The sequence below is a fragment of the Chelonia mydas genome, chromosome 4, assembly GCF_015237465.2.
Source record: "Chelonia mydas isolate rCheMyd1 chromosome 4, rCheMyd1.pri.v2, whole genome shotgun sequence".
NCBI classification, from domain to species: domain Eukaryota; kingdom Metazoa; phylum Chordata; order Testudines; family Cheloniidae; genus Chelonia; species Chelonia mydas.
In genome coordinates, this window is record NC_057852.1 from 45,353,452 (window position 1) to 45,371,269 (window position 17,818).

At 40.4% G+C, this 17,818-nt stretch overlaps 1 protein-coding gene across 8 annotated transcripts in view; it reads left to right on the forward strand.

Moving 5' to 3' along the window:
* Positions 1-17,818, forward strand: part of LARP1B (La ribonucleoprotein 1B) — a 113,956-nt gene that overhangs the window by 62,130 nt on the left and 34,008 nt on the right. For all 8 annotated transcript variants that reach the window (XM_043545547.1, XM_043545548.1, XM_043545550.1 and 5 more), the window contains 4 exons: positions 3,648-3,822; positions 8,473-8,636; positions 9,370-9,744; positions 11,756-11,867. In XM_043545547.1, coding sequence (XP_043401482.1) covers positions 3,648-3,822; positions 8,473-8,636; positions 9,370-9,744; positions 11,756-11,867 — 826 coding nt within the window. The remainder of the gene's footprint in view (positions 1-3,647; positions 3,823-8,472; positions 8,637-9,369; positions 9,745-11,755; positions 11,868-17,818) is intronic.

Sequence of the window (17,818 nt, forward strand, 5' to 3'; positions counted from 1 at the left end):
CACAAGCCCCAGCCACTCAGGGCTGACAGCCAGAGCTCTTCAAAAAAAGAAGAAGAAAAAAAAGCACACCACTCATGCCTCCATTGACACATTCCTTCACCTCCTTTGGGAGGCCTACCCCATAGTTTGAGAACTGCTGCTATAAAGCATATAGTATATTAAAAGATGCTAAGTTTACAGTTGGACGATTAACTCTTACTTCCCTGATTTTATGTGTAACTTAGTGTTACATTTAACTAAATGTATTTGTATTTTCTGTACTACACCAGCATAGTTAAAGCAGGGGGAAAAAACAACCTCTAGTGTTATTTCTATATATAGATTATTTCAATTTTGTGAAGCAAAATAAAGCTATATTGGAATAAAGTGCCTTTATAACAGTGTAACTGTCTGCACATGGGACTTTTACCAGCATAACTTTGTCAGCAAAAAAGTCACACCCCTTAGCAACATAGGTCAGTCGACTTTTAAGTGTAGACCATGCCTCAAAGTGCTTTCTTACATGGAAGGTAGGAAATGTAAATCTTAAATATGCTTAGTCTTGTTTGATGAAAAAGAAAGAGACCGGAGTCCTTGTATCACTTTAAGTATTAGTGATCCAGTCCAGGGAAGTTCTGTCCAGTTGTTAGTGAGAAGAAAATGCCTTTATGGGGCATAGGCAAATGGTGCTCTAGGCTGAGGGGAGGAATTCTAAGGGTCCATCAGATGAGATCCGTTCTGGGTTGAGGACATAGCTCTTCCTAGAGTTCAGTGCTGACTTCTGCTATGGAGAGAGGACTATCATCTCACTACTCTGTGAAGGACTAAGACCTTGCCATGAAATTATATTTGTGTATACAACAAAAAGTATTCTCGACTTGCAAAAATCAGATGTTCTGTGGGACGTTGAAATCACACACAGTGTCTAGCCACTTCGTACCATTGTCTCACGGCAGTCCAACATCCAGGAACTATGGATTGAAGGGAAAAGAGGCAGAAGACTACTCACAAGCATTAAAAATGTAGGGCAAAATATACTACAGTACTTTCTTAAATAACTGTAGGTCCTGTGGGAACTAAAAGTTACAGAAATTCCCATAACATCACTGTATCGCCACCTCAAATGTTTTTTTTAAAATATCAATCAGACCCTCAAAAATCATAATTGGCTTAAAGTGAGATTTAAAAAATGGGGTTCTTTTATTTGCCTTCTGGGTTGAGTCTTTAAAATGTAATAGGGCTAACATTTTAAAGCTTTTCTCTGCAACCATGGATGGGTAGGAACTTACTTTCCAAAAGACAAACCCCTCATTTGTGACCACTAGCAGAACATTTCCAATTTTGCGTGGTTTTATGATGGGGGACATTATGTACCAAATAAATCAGATTGTTGTGAATTTGCTCTGGCCCCAACCCCACCGGTACTTTTCCTCCATACATGGGCAAACAGCTCCTTGTTGCTAAGATTAATTTTGGCTCACGAGGATTTAAAGGTGAGTCCTGTGACAATTCCTTCCCAATCTGTACATGTTTTATTGCGTCTGACTACACTGCGTTTTTATGGCATAAAGCAAAAGGATTAGTGGCAAACAAAATGAATTAACTTTTTTTTAAAAGTTACTATAATCCACTTGCCTCAATAATTAAGTGTCTTGGTCACAGATTATAGTAAAGAAAAACTGTTTATGTGGTCCTATTTCAAAAACCTGCAAAAAGAAAAGTTAGGAATTTTTTACTTTGGACATGCCAGGACGTATATAACAAACGTTATTTTCTTCTTGGGTAATTTCACCCTTGAAAAACAAATCTTTATAAAGGTTAGATGAGTTAACCTTGTTAAAATAATATTGAATGAATTTGCCAAGTAATTCAAAACTAAAGGTTTTAGTATCTAATTGAATTAAGAGCTCCTTTATTGCTATTAGCAGTCAGCATTTTACTTTTTATGGCGTTTCACAGGTTAGCATTTCACTTTATCTGTTTCTTATTTTACCTTTATATCCCCCACAAGGCTCCTGGCAGCAGGATGTGCTGAGTTTTCTAGGCTCCTATCAGTCGGTGTTTCCAACTTCCTTACTGCTTGATCTTATTCCTGGCGAGTAGGTTGTGATCCTGCTCTGTCAGGTTCAGTCAGTACTGGCTATTGAGGTCCCTGTATGGGCCACCAGTGTTTCCCCACGAGGATTTGAATTTACTTAGTAATTTAAAGAGATGTCAGATCAGTCAGCTTGGTTGAGTTTTATTAGTCTATTAGACTGGACAGTGAATAACCGATACATTACCACAATTTGTGAGAACCTGTTTTTGCAGCCGATGACTATTTGCTTGCACTGTTTTTGTTCTGAATTTGGCTTATGAATTGACATTCTTGTAGCCCTCCTGTTTACAATTCTCTTCTCTGTATGGGAAAAGGGGAAATAGCATCTTATTTTTCCCATAAATTTCCAGTATATTTAAATGTTTACAGAAAAGAGATAAACATATTAAATTCTAACCTAAGCATATGTTTCTTGTTAATGCATCACTAAAAATAATATATTTTGCTTAACAATTCTTGTAAATTGTCAGATCTTTTCTAGTATTTCTCAACAAGTTATTTTCCCTCCTGTTAGCATGATTCCCAAAGCACTGTGGGAGTTTGCCTCATAGGTAAGCTATAGGCTTCAAAGGTCAACAAGGCTGTGGCTAGTTAGCTCTCTCCCTGCGACTCAGAATGGAGTTTCCCAGCTAGCAGCAATCATCGCATCCTCCCTCATGTCAAAGGAGAACTCCACCAGCAAGCAGCACGGCTACCCAAATTGTAAAACTATTAGCAAAAAGGGAAAGAGAAACCAACACTGCTGGACACACTCAGTAGTTGGTTTCTATCCTTCCATTTCCCTTGGAGTTTAGAGGAGATTAATACCAGTTACCCATTCAGCCTTACACTAACCAGCTCCATATGACAGACCATTCCATTATACAGTCTACCTAAAATTACTCACTTTTTGACTCGGCTCCCTGTCTTTCATCAAATGCCAAAAATGAAGAAAAAAGTTACACAACTTCGAAATCCTTGTAAGTCAAGCAATATTGTTTTTGGTATTGTTTCTTGCAACTTTGTCATACAACATTAACATTGGAAAATAATTGCAAAAAACTACTTTGGCAGTTGCTGAACTCTTCAACTTCATTTCATTGTTTAATTGTCCAGAAAAGCAGTTTGCTTCAGATTCCGACTGAACACTGTCCCTTTAAATATGGAATTATAAAGAATCATCAATTTTGGTTAATCGGTGCTCTGCTTTTGGACTTCAAAAATATAACTAGCAGCTAATATTTGAAACTGTATGCCACAATAATCAAAATTATGGTACTGAAAATAAGTGGTACTGAGTTTTATACTGACTCTTCTAGGTTGTCTTAATTTAAAGGTAAGTTTTCTTTAAAATAATCACTAATTTCTGGCATGCAGGTGTTTGAGAGCCTAATGCTCATTTGCATTGAAAATGTTCCTACTCAAGTCGGAAAGTAATGTCAAGATCTATAGAGGGCAACATAATTTAAATTCCCTCCCAGATACTCATGGGATTGTGTTTTAATTTCACTGAGAGATTCACAAAAGATATGGTTAGCAGCAGTGTTGGCGATGTGTATATTTTTAATGGTGAAACATGTTTATCTCACAGGCCCTAAAGGACAGTACAGAGGTGGAAATAGTGGATCAGAAGATGAGAAAAAGGGTAGACCCAGAAAAATGGCCAATTCCTGGTCCACCTTCACGAAATCAGCCACAAACTGACTTTTCTCAACTCATCAACTGCCCAGAATTTATACCAGGCAAAGCTTTTGGCTCACATACTGGTAAAGGATTTCTTTCATAGAAACATAAAATGTTAGGACAGAAATTGCTGTCTAGTCCAACAAGTCTTCATTTTATTTTTCATTAATATTTGATTTCATCATAGGAATAGTAAGTATAAAATTCAACTCTGCTAGTTGGAATGGGAATTGCAAGGCTGGCAGTTAGAAAGGCATAGTGTGCCAGAAGACAGTAAACTTGTGGTTAAGGTTGCAGTTTGGTCTTTTAATCCAACATGTTTTTCCAAGAGATGTGCATGTTTTGTAGAATTACCTTCTCTTTGGTAAATGGAAAGATGTAGAGAGTCATCAGAATTTCAGATGTAATACTGAATTTCTTTGCTTGTCATATTTTATAACATTAACTCTATTAAAACATATATTTCCCCAAAGGAGCCAGCTGTAATATATCCCTATCTATAGGACTACATCTCTAATGTATGACTGATAACTTTAAACTGATTTCAGAATAATTCATAGATTCTAAGGCCCAAAAGGGACCATTATGTTCATCTAGTCTGACTTCCTGTATAGCACAGGATATGGAACTTCTCCAAAACAATTCCTAGAGCATATCTTTTAGAAAAACATCTAATGTTGATGTGAAAATTGTCAGGGATGGAGAATCCTCCACAACCCTGAGCGTATTGTTCCAATGTTAATTACTGTCACTGTTAAAATTTTACTCTTCATTTCCAGTCTGAATTTGTCTAGCTTGGACTTCCAGCCATTGTATTGTATTGTATTATTATACTTTTCTCTGCTAGATTGAAGGAGCCTATTAAATATTTGCCACACACCCCCAACATAGGTACTTAATCAAGTCTGTAATCAAGTCATCCTTTAACCTTCTCTCTCTCTCAAGATAAATAGAGTGAGCTCATTGAGTCTATCACTATAAGACTTGTTTTCTAATCCTTTGTTCATTCTGGTGGCTCTTCTCTGAACCCTATCAACATCCTTCTTAAATTGTGGTCACTAGAACTGCACACAATATTCTAGCTGTGCTCAAACCAGAGCCAAATACAGAGGTAAAGTAACCTCTTTCCTCCTGCTTGAGCTTCCTGTTTATGCATCCCAGGATTACATTAGCTCTTTTGGCCACAGCATCACATTGGGAACTCATGTTCAGCTGATTATCCATCAATCTTTTTCAGTCACTCCTTCATAGGATAGTTCCCCATCCTGTAAGCATAGCCTACGTGCTTTGAACATAAGAATGGCCATACTGGGTCAGGCCAATGTCCATCTAGCCCAGTATCCTGTCTTCTAACAGTGGCCAAACCCAGGTGCTTCAGAGTTAATGAACAGAACAGGTAATCATTAAGTGATCCATCTTCTGTTGCCCATTCCTAGCTTCTGGCAAATAGAGGCTAGGGACACTTCGGAGCATGGTTTTGTTCCCAGATTTATACATTTAGCTGAATGTAAAACTCGTATTCTTTGCTTGAACCCAGTTTACACAGCAATCCAAATCCTTCTGAAATAGTGACCTGTTCTCTTCATTATTTACCACCCCAATTTTTGGGTAGTTTTGCCAACTTTATCAGTGATTATTTTGTTTTCTTCCAGGTCATTGATAAAATCATTAGTGTAGGGCCAAGAACCAATGACTGTAGAATCTCTGGAAACAGACCTGCTTGATGTCAATTCCCTTTTACAGTTACATTCTGAGACCTATCACTTCCCTAGCATTAATCCATTTAATGTGGGTCATGTTAATCTTGTATCATTCTATTTTTTAATCAGCATATCATGCACTACCAAGTCAAATACCATAAGGAATTCTATATTATGTCAACACTATTACCTTTATGAAACTTGTAATGGCATAAAAAAAAAAGATATCAAGTTAAACTGGATCTATTTTCCATAAACCCAGGGTGATTTGCATTAATATATTGCCTCTTTTAATTCTTTATTAATAGAGTCCCCAGTTAGCTGCTCCATTATCTTGCCTGGGATCAATGTCAGGCTGACAGGCCAATAATTATCTGGATTATCTCATTTACCCTTTTAAAAAATGAGCACAACATTGGCTTTCTTTAGCCTTCAGGAACTTCCCTAGAGCTCCAATATTTAGTGAAAATCAACATGAACTGTCCAGTGAGCTCCTCTTCCAGCAATTTTTAAAAGTCTTGGATGCAAATTTTTTGAACCTGTTGATTTTAATAATGCCTGCCTTTAGTAGCTTCTGTTTAACATCCTCCAGAGACACTAGTGCAGAGGTGGGCAAACTGCGGCCCTCAGGCCACATCCGGCCTGCGGGACCCTCCTGCCCAGCCCCTGAGCTCCTGGCCTGGGAGACTTGCCCCTCTCCCCTGCAGCCTCAGCGCGCTGCCAGTGCAATGCTCTGGGCTGCTGGGCAGCGCAGTTGCAGAGCCGTGGCCTGACCTGGTGCTCTGGCCAGTGCGGCTGTAGCGCCGCCAGCCACCAGTGCTCCGGGCAGGGGAATTGAGGGTGGTGGTCGGGGGCAGGGGTGTGGGTAGGGGTCGGGGTGGTGAGAGGGCAGGGAACAGGGGGGTTGGATGGGGCAGGGGTCCCCGAGGGGGCAGTCAGGAAGGATAGGGGCGGTGGGGTGCAGTCAGGAGACAGGGAGATGGGGTGGTTGGATAGGGCAGGGGTCCGGGGGGCAAGTCAGGAATGAAGGGGTGGGGGGTTGGATGGGGCGGCAGGGGGAAGTCGTCTGGGAGGTCCGGGGGTAGGCAGGGAGCAGGGGGTGGTGGATGGGGTAGGAGTCCTGTCAGGGGACAGGGGGGGTTGGAGGGGCAGGAGTCCCGGGGGAGCTGTCAGGGGAGAGAAGCGGGGGTGGGTCGGATAGGAGGCAGGGGCTGGGCCATGCCTGGTTGTTTGGGGAGACACAGCTTCCCCTAACCGGCCCTCCATACAATTTTGGAAACCTGATGTGGCCCTGAGGCCAAAAATTTTGCCAACCCCTGTACTAGTGGAATGGGAAGAGTGATATGTCCATATAATGAGACTGTGTCATGGTGTTTTGTTTTTTTTTCCCAGAACTGCCTTACGAGCAGGAGCTAGGTTCCTACCAATCTTTGAAGCTCAACAGCTAATAACTGCTTGTCTTTTTTTCCCTCTTTGGATGGATTTGAATTTTTGCATTATGTTTTTAGCATTAGTATACGCCCTTCATTATTTAATACCTGTGTACAAGAGTGATGATGTCTTATCTATATCTGTTTTGCTGTAACTTTTGGCCTCAATTTGAAGATGCAGTTAGGGTCAGGCTGGGCGTAAGACACCCTTGATCCAGAATCCTTGTTTGTGAAACTCTCCCAGAGCCCCTTGATATAACTGCAAATCCTATTTATTTCAATTGACCTATTCTTGACTGTTTTTAAGACACCCCCTTGTATGTTACATATGCTGCCCTTTGCTTTCCCCAGTCTGTCTCCCAGTTGGAAATCTATCACTTCTGTTGTTAGAGGTGAGTGTCTTAGAGGCCTAGAACCCTGAGCAGTGCAAGCATTTCTCCATCCCATCCATGTATATTCTCCTCCCAAATTCCACCCCATCCTTCAATATGTTTAACTTAATTTGAAGGAGAAATAAGAGTTCATTTAAGTAGAAATATATATATTTAATTTATAATGGTCACTTGACAGTACAATTGGTGGGGTAAGACAGTCTGGATTAATTAAACTTCACTAGTAATAATTGTTCAACTGGACGGTGCCTAGTGTTGCTAGTGACTCAAGACAAGTAACTCTTCCTGACCTCATAATGACCACCTTAAGTCCTTTGTACAGTTCAGATCATAGGTGGTTCCTCAGCCATCTTTCTAGTTTGTGCCCTAACTCTTTCAGCTTCCAGAGATCACTTTTAAACTGAAGTAGCTTTGGGGCACAAGAGAGAAATAGTGTGTGAGAAGGAGCCAAGGAATAGAGCCTCTTCCAACACATAAGTTATCTGACAACATCCTGTACTGAAAGGGGCTGATAGATAATGTGTCTGATGTGGCAGAGGGTAAAATATAGACGATTTGTGTTTATAATTCTTAGATGTGCTATGGCTATAAGTTTTGTTAAAGGAAATAAGGTTCCAAAGGATTCTTAACCTTTTTTGTGTTATATGGAGACATTTTGCAGTTTGTCTTAAGGTATTGCTAATAGAAGAGAACTTCTCCCCTGTTAGAATCTTGTTCAAGTTCATAGTAAACAGAAAGTTATCTGGCTATTTGACGGTCTTGGCCATTAGTTGGGGGTTGCATTCAAGTTCCTAGTAAAGAGGTGGCCATGTGACATTAAAACCCTACTGTTGCAACTGTACATCATGAACATTTGTTGGCAATGTTGGCAGAGGTCAAGGAAAGAATGAGAGTTGAAAGTGAATTACTTGCCCACCCCAAGCGGTGGAAGGCAGTTTGAGAGAATTTGTCACTAATCATGCGGTTTGTTTTGTGGATAACTTCCATCTCTCAGGCAGACAGAGGCACTTTTAATTTATGTTGGAGTCACCAATGTATACTGTTCTTTAAAATATAGAATAGCAATAATTGAGTCTTTTTTTATTTTTTTCTGATCAGTGTCATATTTAATCCTTAATTAGAAATAGGAATTATAGCTACAATGAAAATAAAAATCTCTAATGCAACAAAAAAAAGAAAAACCTAAATACACAACTAATTTACAATTTTAGAGTCTGCACCAAGTTCTCCAAGAATGGGAAGCCCAAAGAAAAGCACTGAAACAAGTAACCTTCAAACAATGTCTAAAGGATTGTCGACAAGCTTGCCAGATCTGGACTCTGAGCCTTGGATAGAAGTGAAAAAGAGGCATCGTCCATCCCCAGTCAAACTAAAGGTACTGTTAGCTACCTTTTATAAGTGTTAAAACACCTCCCCCCGAAAAAAAATTGTGTGTGTGTATATTTTCTGAAATACTACAGCATACCACTGCTATGTAGTGAGAGGGAGTGCTGATACTTTTACATAAGCCTAATTAACACTTTCAGGATACTTGCAGTCTGTATGAGCAGAATGAACTAAATTTAGTCCACATCATAAAACTGTCTGTTACATTGAACAAAACTGTTTATATTATAATGGATCACCTCACTTGATATTACAGTACACATAATATATGTGTAATAATTTATCCTAATTTGGAATCTTAAGAGTATTTAAAGGTCTGCTCCAAATAGAAGGAAAGTCTACTCTTAATTTTGGAAAACTAATTAGGCCTTAAAATAGGGCCCAAATAAAGTGGCACGGCTGGAGGTGTTTAGGTTCTGTGGAGAAATTGTATGTTTTACAGTGTGAGAGAGAATTTAGTGAAAAGTTGGCATCAGAATTCTCTACGGACCTTAGCACTGTGATTTTTTGCCTTTGTACTAAGCTTAAGAAACCCTTGCAAGTCAACAGTAGTTAGATGGCTAACAGCCATTTGTGCCTTTGAAAGTACCTTTCAAAATGTTCCTCTTAAGGTTTGTTGTTTTCATCTGTTCAGATGATCCTGTCAGTATCCATTAAAAGAAGTAATAGAATAACCAAGTAATTTGTTTCCCAAATGTCATATGTTATCTTTCCTCATTCAGGAGTCTGTGCATACACTTGATCACACACCAAGTCAGCAACAGCAGGCCCCACCTTCACAGGAACAAGAACAAGAAGAGCTTGATTTTTTGTTTGATGAGGAGATGGAACAAATAGAAGGTCGCAAAAATACATTTACTGATTGGTCAGACAATGATTCAGATTACGAAATTGATGACCGCGATGTAAACAAAATTTTGATTGTAACACAGACACCACCTTATATGAGAAAACATCCTGGTGGAGATCGCACTGGCAACCATGTGTCTCGTGCAAAAATTACATCGGAACTTGCTAAAGTCATTAATGATGGTTTATACTATTATGAACAGGATTTGTGGATGGAGCAGGGTGAAAATGATTCTACAGCCTTAAAGGTAATTTTTTCTGTCATACAACTTAAACAGATGCTTGACCAAACAAGCCTAAAATTGACTGTTATTGCTGCTACTTATACTATCAAAAATCTAATTGTGGAAGAAAATAAAAAATAATTATCATATGTATACCTATAGTATGTGTTGTAATTATTTTGTTTAATTTTAACTTCTGATTGCAATGTAATTACTTGCAAATGGTTGCATTTCATCTGTCATGCTTTCTGCTATAGACCCTAGGTGTAGCAGAGGTTGCTAAATTCAAGATAAATGTATCTCTTCAGCCTCAAACTTAGATCTAAGCTAGTGAAGGAATAGTTTATTGTTTTAAACATTTATTGTTTTAAACATTAGGGTATTTTAGGCTGGTGGGGTAGTGTTTGAATCCTAAGCGTATACTGTAGATAATTTAGACTGTACATGTGCTCAGACAGCTTGTATTTAATAAAATTTTGAAATGTGTTCATAGGAAAGACAAACTGATTTCCCTGTTTTGGGGGTAGGGTAGAGTATGAGGGAATGAAACTGAAGTCATTACACTGTAAATTTATCTTCAATTTTTTGTCATCTATAAAGTTAGTTGGCATGAAAGTGTAAGTAAAATGCCAGATTTAATACCCACAACCTCATTTTAGTCTAGATTTCTATTTCCTTGCCCTTCTGTGGGTCCACAAACTATAATATGGAATACTACTAAGGTGGCCTGTGTCCCTAAAGGACAAACATCTCAGTCTAGAACCAAAGGATTTTTAAACACACTGGTGGTTTTATACCACTTTTTTGTGTATTTTATAACAAGTGGCTGGCCAGTGAATGTGGCAGCAAGCTAGCTGAGCTGCTGGCACCTCAGGAACCCAGATTTCTCCACTCCTGCCCTGTCACATGTTGCTCCCTGATCAGTCATTCCAAGGAACCTCTCTTTGTGAGTTAGTCCTCCCTGCTCATTGTCAGATCCACTTCTGACTTTGGGCAGTGCTGTGAGTTGCAAGTTTACAGTCAGCTGAGCTAGATTACCATCCTATTTAGGATAGTGTTTGTACTTTCATCTTCTTCCACCCTTGGTGAGCACTGGATTGAGGCAAATCATGGTGGCAGGACCCTATTTCAGTATGGATCAAGGAAAGAGGACAAAAGGATGGGAGCTAGTAAAGAAAGGGGGAAATAGATAAAAGGATGGGAAAAGAAGAAAAAGCTAGAAAATGCGAGGCGACTGTACAGTAAACTGGAAGAGGACAGTAGAAAAAATAGAGGGGTAAATGTTTTCTCCCACCCCATCCTTTTAAATGTTGGTCAGGATTTTCAAAAGTGCTTAATGATTTATTTTTTGGGTGCATTGATTTTTGGGTTCCCAACTTGAGATGCTTCAAAGAGGCCTCATTTTTCTGAAAGTATTTAGCATCCACCCTCTGAAAAACCAGGTCTCTTTAAGGAATTTCAAGTTGGGCATTCAAAATTACTAGTTGCTCCCAAAATTCTTTGTTTTTAATGTTGAAATGGGGAGAGATGGGGGTTTGGACTGAGGAGGGATGGAGTGGGGATCTCCTATTTACTCTTTCTGTCCGTCCTCTCACCCCCAAATGCCATAACCTTCCTGTGCATACCTTACTGTAGAGGAAAGATGGTTTTGTTGTTTTGGCACAGGACAGAAACTTGGAAAATCAGGGTTCTGTTCCTCATTTATGAAAGTAGGGTGTTACTTTTATTTTCATGCATTTGGTCATTGCAAACCATACTAAGGGGTACACACTTTGCTTCTATAAGCCAAGCACATTGCTCATTGTCCAGGGGCTGCTTCATCTTCCATTTTCTTTCACAAGCTTGCTGTGTGCAACCTCCCAGCCTCTTAAATTCAACAGAAAGGACTGTGGTTGTGTAGGATCAATTGTGAATGAATTCTGCTTGACATGTTGCATGCTGGTGCAACCCAGTTCTGTGAACTTGTAATTTTAAGATTGATATACAGTGGTCACTTTTCTATTATGTAATTGTGAAATTCTCTCTTCAAATTCAGCAAGAGGTTGAAAACTTTAAGAAACTAAATCTCATCAGTAAAGAAGAGTTTGACAGTCTTACACCTGAGCCAAACCAGGAAGTTCCTCCAGGGCCTCCAAGGTCACAACAAGGTAATATAATTGTACTTCCTTTATTATTTTTGTTACTTGTATTATTCTCGCGCCTAAGAACTCCAGTCATGGACCAGGACCTCGTTGTAGTTGGTAAAAAGACCAGGAGTACTTGTAGCACCTTAGAGACTAACAGATTTATTAGAGCATAAGCTTTCATGGGCTACAGCCCACTTATCGGATACATAGAATGGAACATATAGTAAGAAGATACATGCATGTGCGTACGCGCGCATACACAGTGGAAGTTGCCATACCAACTATATGAGGCTAATTAATTAAGATGAGCTATTATCAACAGGAGAAAAAAACTTTTTTATAGTGATAATCAAGATGTCCCATTTAGATAGTTGACAAGAAGGCGTGAGGATACTTAACATAGGGAAATAGATTCAATATGTGTAATGACCCAGCCATTCCAAGTCTCTGTTCAAACCCAAGTTAATAGTATCTAGTTTGCATATTAATTCAAGTTCAACAGTTTCTCTTTGGAGTCTGTTTTTGAAGCTTTTCTGTTGTAAAATTGCCACCCTTAAATCTTTTACTGAGTGGCCAGAGAGGTTGAAGTGTTCTCCTACTGGTTTTTGAATGTTCTGATTCCTGTTGTCAGATTTGTCCATTTATTCTTTTGCGTAGAGACTGTCCAGTTTGGCCAGTGTACATGGCAGAGGGGCATTGCTGGCACATGATGGCATATATCACATTGGTAGATGTGCAGGTGAATGAGCCCCTGATGGCGTGGCTAATGTGATTAGCTCCTATGATGGTGTCACTTGAATAAATATGTGGACAGAGTTGTCATCGGGCTTTGTTGCAAGGATAGGTTCCTGGGTTAGTGTTTTTGTTGTGTGGTTGCTGGAGAGTATTTGCTTCAGGTTGGAGGGCTGTCTGTAAGCGAGGACTGGTCTGTCTCCCAAGATCTGTGAGAGTGAGGGATCATTTTTCAGAATAGGCTGTAGATCTTTGATGATGCACTGGAGAGGTTTTAGTTGGGGGCTGAAGGTGACGGCTAGTGGCGTTCTGTTATTTTCTTTGTTGGGCCTGTCCTGTAGTAGGTGACTTCTGGGTACTCTTCTGGCTCTGTCAATCTGTTTTTTCACTTCAGCAGGTGGGTACTGTAGTTTTAAGAATGCTTTATAGAGATCTTGTAGGTGTTTCTCTGTCTGAGGGATTGGAGCAAATGTGGTTGTATCTTAGAGCTTGGCTGTAGACAATGGATCGTGTGGTGTGTCCTGGATGGAAGCTGGAGGCATGTAGGTAAGTATAGCGGTCAGTAGGTTTCTGATATAGGGTGGTGGTTATGTGCCATCACTTATTTGCACTGTAGTGCCCAGGAAGTGGATCTCTTGTGTGGACTGGTCCAGGCTGAGGTTGATGGTGGGGTGGAAATTGTTGAAATCCAGGTGGAATTCTTCAAGGGCCTCCTTCCCATGGGTCCATATGATGAAGATGTCATAAATGTAGTGCAAGTAGAGGAGGGGTGCTAGGGGACAAGAGCTGAGGAAGCGTTGTTCTATGTCAGCCATAAAAATGTTGGCATACTGTGGGGCCATGCGGGTACCCATAGCAGTGCCACTGACTTGTCTCCAATAAGTTGTCCCCAAATATGAAATGGGTATGGGTGAGGACAAAGTCACAAAGCTCAAACACCTGGTGTGCAGTGGCCTCATCAGGGATACTGTTCTTGACAGCTTGTAGTCCATCCTCATGTGGAATATTGGTATGAAGAGCTTCTACATCCATGGTGGCCAGGATGGCATTTTCAGGAAGATCACCAATGCATTGTAGCTTCCTCAGAAAGTCAGTGGTGTCTCGAAGATAGCTAGGAGTGCTGGTAGCATAGGATCTGAGGAGAGAGTCCAAATAACCAGATAATCTTGCTATAAGAGTGCCGATGCCTGAGAAGATGGGGCATCCAGGGTTTCCAGGTTTATGAATCTTGGGTAGCAGATAGAATACCCCGGTCGAGGCTCTGGGGGGTGTGTCCGTGTAGATTTGTTCCTGTGCTGTAGCAGGGAGTTTCTTGAGCAGATGGTGTAGTTTCTCTTGGTACTCCTCAGTGGGGTCAGAGGATAGTGGCCTGTAAAATGTGGTGTTGGGGAGTTGCCTGGCAATCTCCTGTTCATAATCCAACCGATTCATTATGACTACAGCACCTCCTTTGTCAGCCTCTTTGATTATAATGTCAGAGTTGTTTCTGAGGCTGTGGATGGCGTTGCGTTCTGTACGGCTGAGGTTATGGGGCAAGTGATGCTGTTTGTTCACAATTTCAGTCTGTGCACGTCTGCGGAAGCACTCTGTGTAGAAGTCCAGTCTGTCATTTTGATCATCAGGAGGAGTCCATGCAGAATTCTTCTTCTTATAGTGTTGGTAGGAGGGTTCCTGTGGGTCAGTGCACTGTTCAGTGGTGTGTTGAAAATATTCCTTAAGTCGGAGACGACCATCAACCTCAGCCTTGACCAGTCCACACAAGCGATCCACTTCCTGGACACTACAGTGCAAATAAGTGATGGTCACATAAACACCACCTATACTGGAAACCTACTGACTGCTATACTTACCTACATGCCTCCAACTTCCATCCAGGACACATCGCATGATCCATTGTCTATAGCCAAGCCCTAAGATACAACCAGATTTGATCTAATCCCTCAGACAGAGACAAACACCTACAAGATCTCTATCAAGCATTCTTAAAATTACAATATCCACCTGGGGAAGTGAGGAGACAGATTGACAGAGCGAGATGGATACCCAGAAGTCACCTACTACAGGACAGGCCCAACAAGGAAAATAACAGAACACCACTGGTCATCACATACAGCCCCCAGCTAAAACCTCTCCAGCACATCATCAAAGATCTACAACCTATCCTGGAAAACGATTCCTCTCTCTCCCAGACCTTGGGAGGTAGGCCAGTCCTTGCTTACAGACAGCCCCGCAACCTGAAGCAAATACTCACCAGCAACTACACACCACAGAAACACTAACCCAGGAACCAATCCCTATAGCAAACCTTGTTGCTTACTCTGTCCCCATATCTACTCTCGCAACACCATCCAAGGACCCAACCACATCAGCCACACCATCAGAGGCTCATTCACCTGCATGTCTACTCATGTTATATATGCCATCATGTGCCAGCAATGCCCCTCTGCCATGTACATTAGCCAAACCGGACAGTCCTGACGTAAAAGAATAAGTGGACACAAATCGGACATCAGGAATGGTTACACGCAAAAGCCAGTAGCAGAACACTTCAATCTTTCTGGACATTCTATAACAGATTTAAAAGTAGCCATACTTAAACAAAAAAACTTCAGAAACAGACTTCAAAGAGAAACAGCAGAACTAAAATTCATTTGCAAATTTAACACCATTAATTTGGGCTTGAATAGGGACTGGGAGTGGCTGGCTCATTACAAAAGCAGCTTTGCCTCTCCTGGAATTGACACCTCTTCATCTATTATTGGGAGTGGACTACATCGACCTGATCAAATTGGCCCTGTCAACACTGATTCCCACTTGTGAGATAACTCCCTTCTCTTCATGTGTCAGTATATTTATGTCTGCATCTGTAAATTTCACTCCATGCATCTGAAGAAGTGGGGTTTTTACCCACGAAAGCTTATGCTCAAATAAACCTGTTAGTCTTCAAGGTGCCACTGACGCCTTGTTGTTTTTGTGGATACAGACTAACACGGCTACCCCCGATACTTGAAATAATAATGGAAAAGTGTTTAAAATCTGATGTAAATTAAAGCTTTCCACTTGGTGATTTAAATCATTATTGAAATCAGCAATTTATATCTCCTTGATTTAAATCAATCCATCCTGCAAGAGAAAGATGACATAGTCAAAAAAACATTCAGAATGCTGCTGTAAAGAACATTACCAGCAGGGCAAGATTGCTTTTGTGAAAGCCAGAGAAAAGGATGTTATGTAATTGAGACATAAGATGATGAGAGCCTGGATGAAAATTTTAGCTGTGTGGTGAATAGGAAAGGCCATATCTGAGAGATGCAAAAAGAATCAGCAAGACTTAGACATAGCCTGGATTTTAGGCCCTAGAGAGAGATCCAAGTTAAAGATGGCACCCGGGTTATACACCTCAGTCAGAGTAGAATGGTGGTGTTGTCAGTGATCCAGAAAGGAGGTAGGGTGGGTGGACAGCTTAGGGGGAGGAAGAGTAAAACTCTGTTTTAGCCATGTTGAGCTTGAGCTCACAGCTAAACATCCTCAAAAAGATGTCAGAGAGACAGGCTGAGATTTAGTTTGGACAGCAGGAAACCGGTCTGGAGTACAGATAGATCTCTGAATCATTTGTGAGGTAGTTGAATTTGTTCCTGGATGAGAGAACCCAGTGATAAGGCGTAGCGGGAGAAGAGTAAGGAACCAAGGACCGAGCTCTGTAGAGCACCCAAAGAAAGCTGGAGGGGGTGTTTAAGAAATCCTGCATTAAAGAAACTTCATGTGTTTTAATTTTGGTTCTGACTGTAGTCTTTTTGGGTTTTTTTGGTTTGGTTTTTTTAACCAAAGCTCTATCTAAAATATATTTTGATTAGCCTGAACTCCATTCGAGTATACTGTATGTTGATACAGGAAAATAAACGAATGTGCATCAGCATCAATACACATAAGCAAGAATTTCAGTTATTTCACTGCTGCTACAGACCAACAAAGTGTTCTATGGTGCAACATGCCATTACAATATGCAAAGCAAAAGCTGTTGCTGAAGTGAGGCATTATTGTCACTAGGATATAGATGTTAAGGAAAAAATAAATATTTTACATTCCGAAGATTTTTCCATTTGATACAGACATTTAAAATTTGGATTTGTCACATTACTGTATTTGGTTTTGTCATATTGCTATACAGTAAACATCAAAGAGTCAAACTTACCAGGCAGTATCCTATCTTGTGTAGGAAATATTGAGACTCGCAATAACCATTTAAAAGCAGTTTAATTTTATTAGTTGGAGGTTAGGTACATCAATAACTATTAGCCAAGATGGTCAGGGATGTAACCCCATGCTCTCTGTGTCGCTTGCCTCTGATTGCCAGAAGCTGGGAGTGGATGATGGGAGGGATCACTTGATGATTTGCCTGTTCTGTTCATTCACTCTGAGTACTCCTGGGGGAATTCTGCACCAAAATATTTAAATTTCTGCGCACAATACTTTAAAATTCTGCATGTTTTCTTCATCAAAATAACACACTATAATCACACCTGTTGCAATTATTTTGGTAATTTATTTAAACTACAATACAGAAAAAGTCACAATAAGTAAAATAGATCTTGAGCTCTAATCTAACCTCTTTGTGCCACTCTCGCTCAGGAAAAAAGCGAGAAAGCACATAGATTTTCCTAGCTGAGGATTCCCTTGGTATGGAAGAGTCCTGACTACTGTCCTATGCCAATCCCTACATAGGAAACAAGGAAGGGTGGGGGAAAGATCATGGTCAGCACACTACTCTCTTGCCATCCTCAGCTAAAGATGACCCGCTGGAGACCCACTAGCTGGCAGATTTCAGAATAACAGCCCCTGTCCCTGTATTCCTTAACCAACTATAAATAATGTACTGAGGATTTTAAATCAAGCATGTGCTTGACCAAAAAGATGTCTTCGACCACTCTAAAGGTCGATAAAGTTAAGCTATTGGCAAAAGTGCCTCAGGATGATCTCGGCTATTTTGTGATGGTACACAGGGAGATATGACACAGGCAGGGATGCAGCTGAGCTGGATGAAGAATGGGAATGCGGAGCATTGGAGGAAATCCCCAAACCCCCTTTATCTAATAATAACGTAGCTAGGTGTGATCCTTTTATTTCTAGTTATTAGTCAACTAATATATGCAGCCATATGCTCAGTATTACATCATAGGCCACTGAAGAGCAAGTAAGGGCTGGGGAATCAAACTCACAATTTATATTGGCTACTGACCATC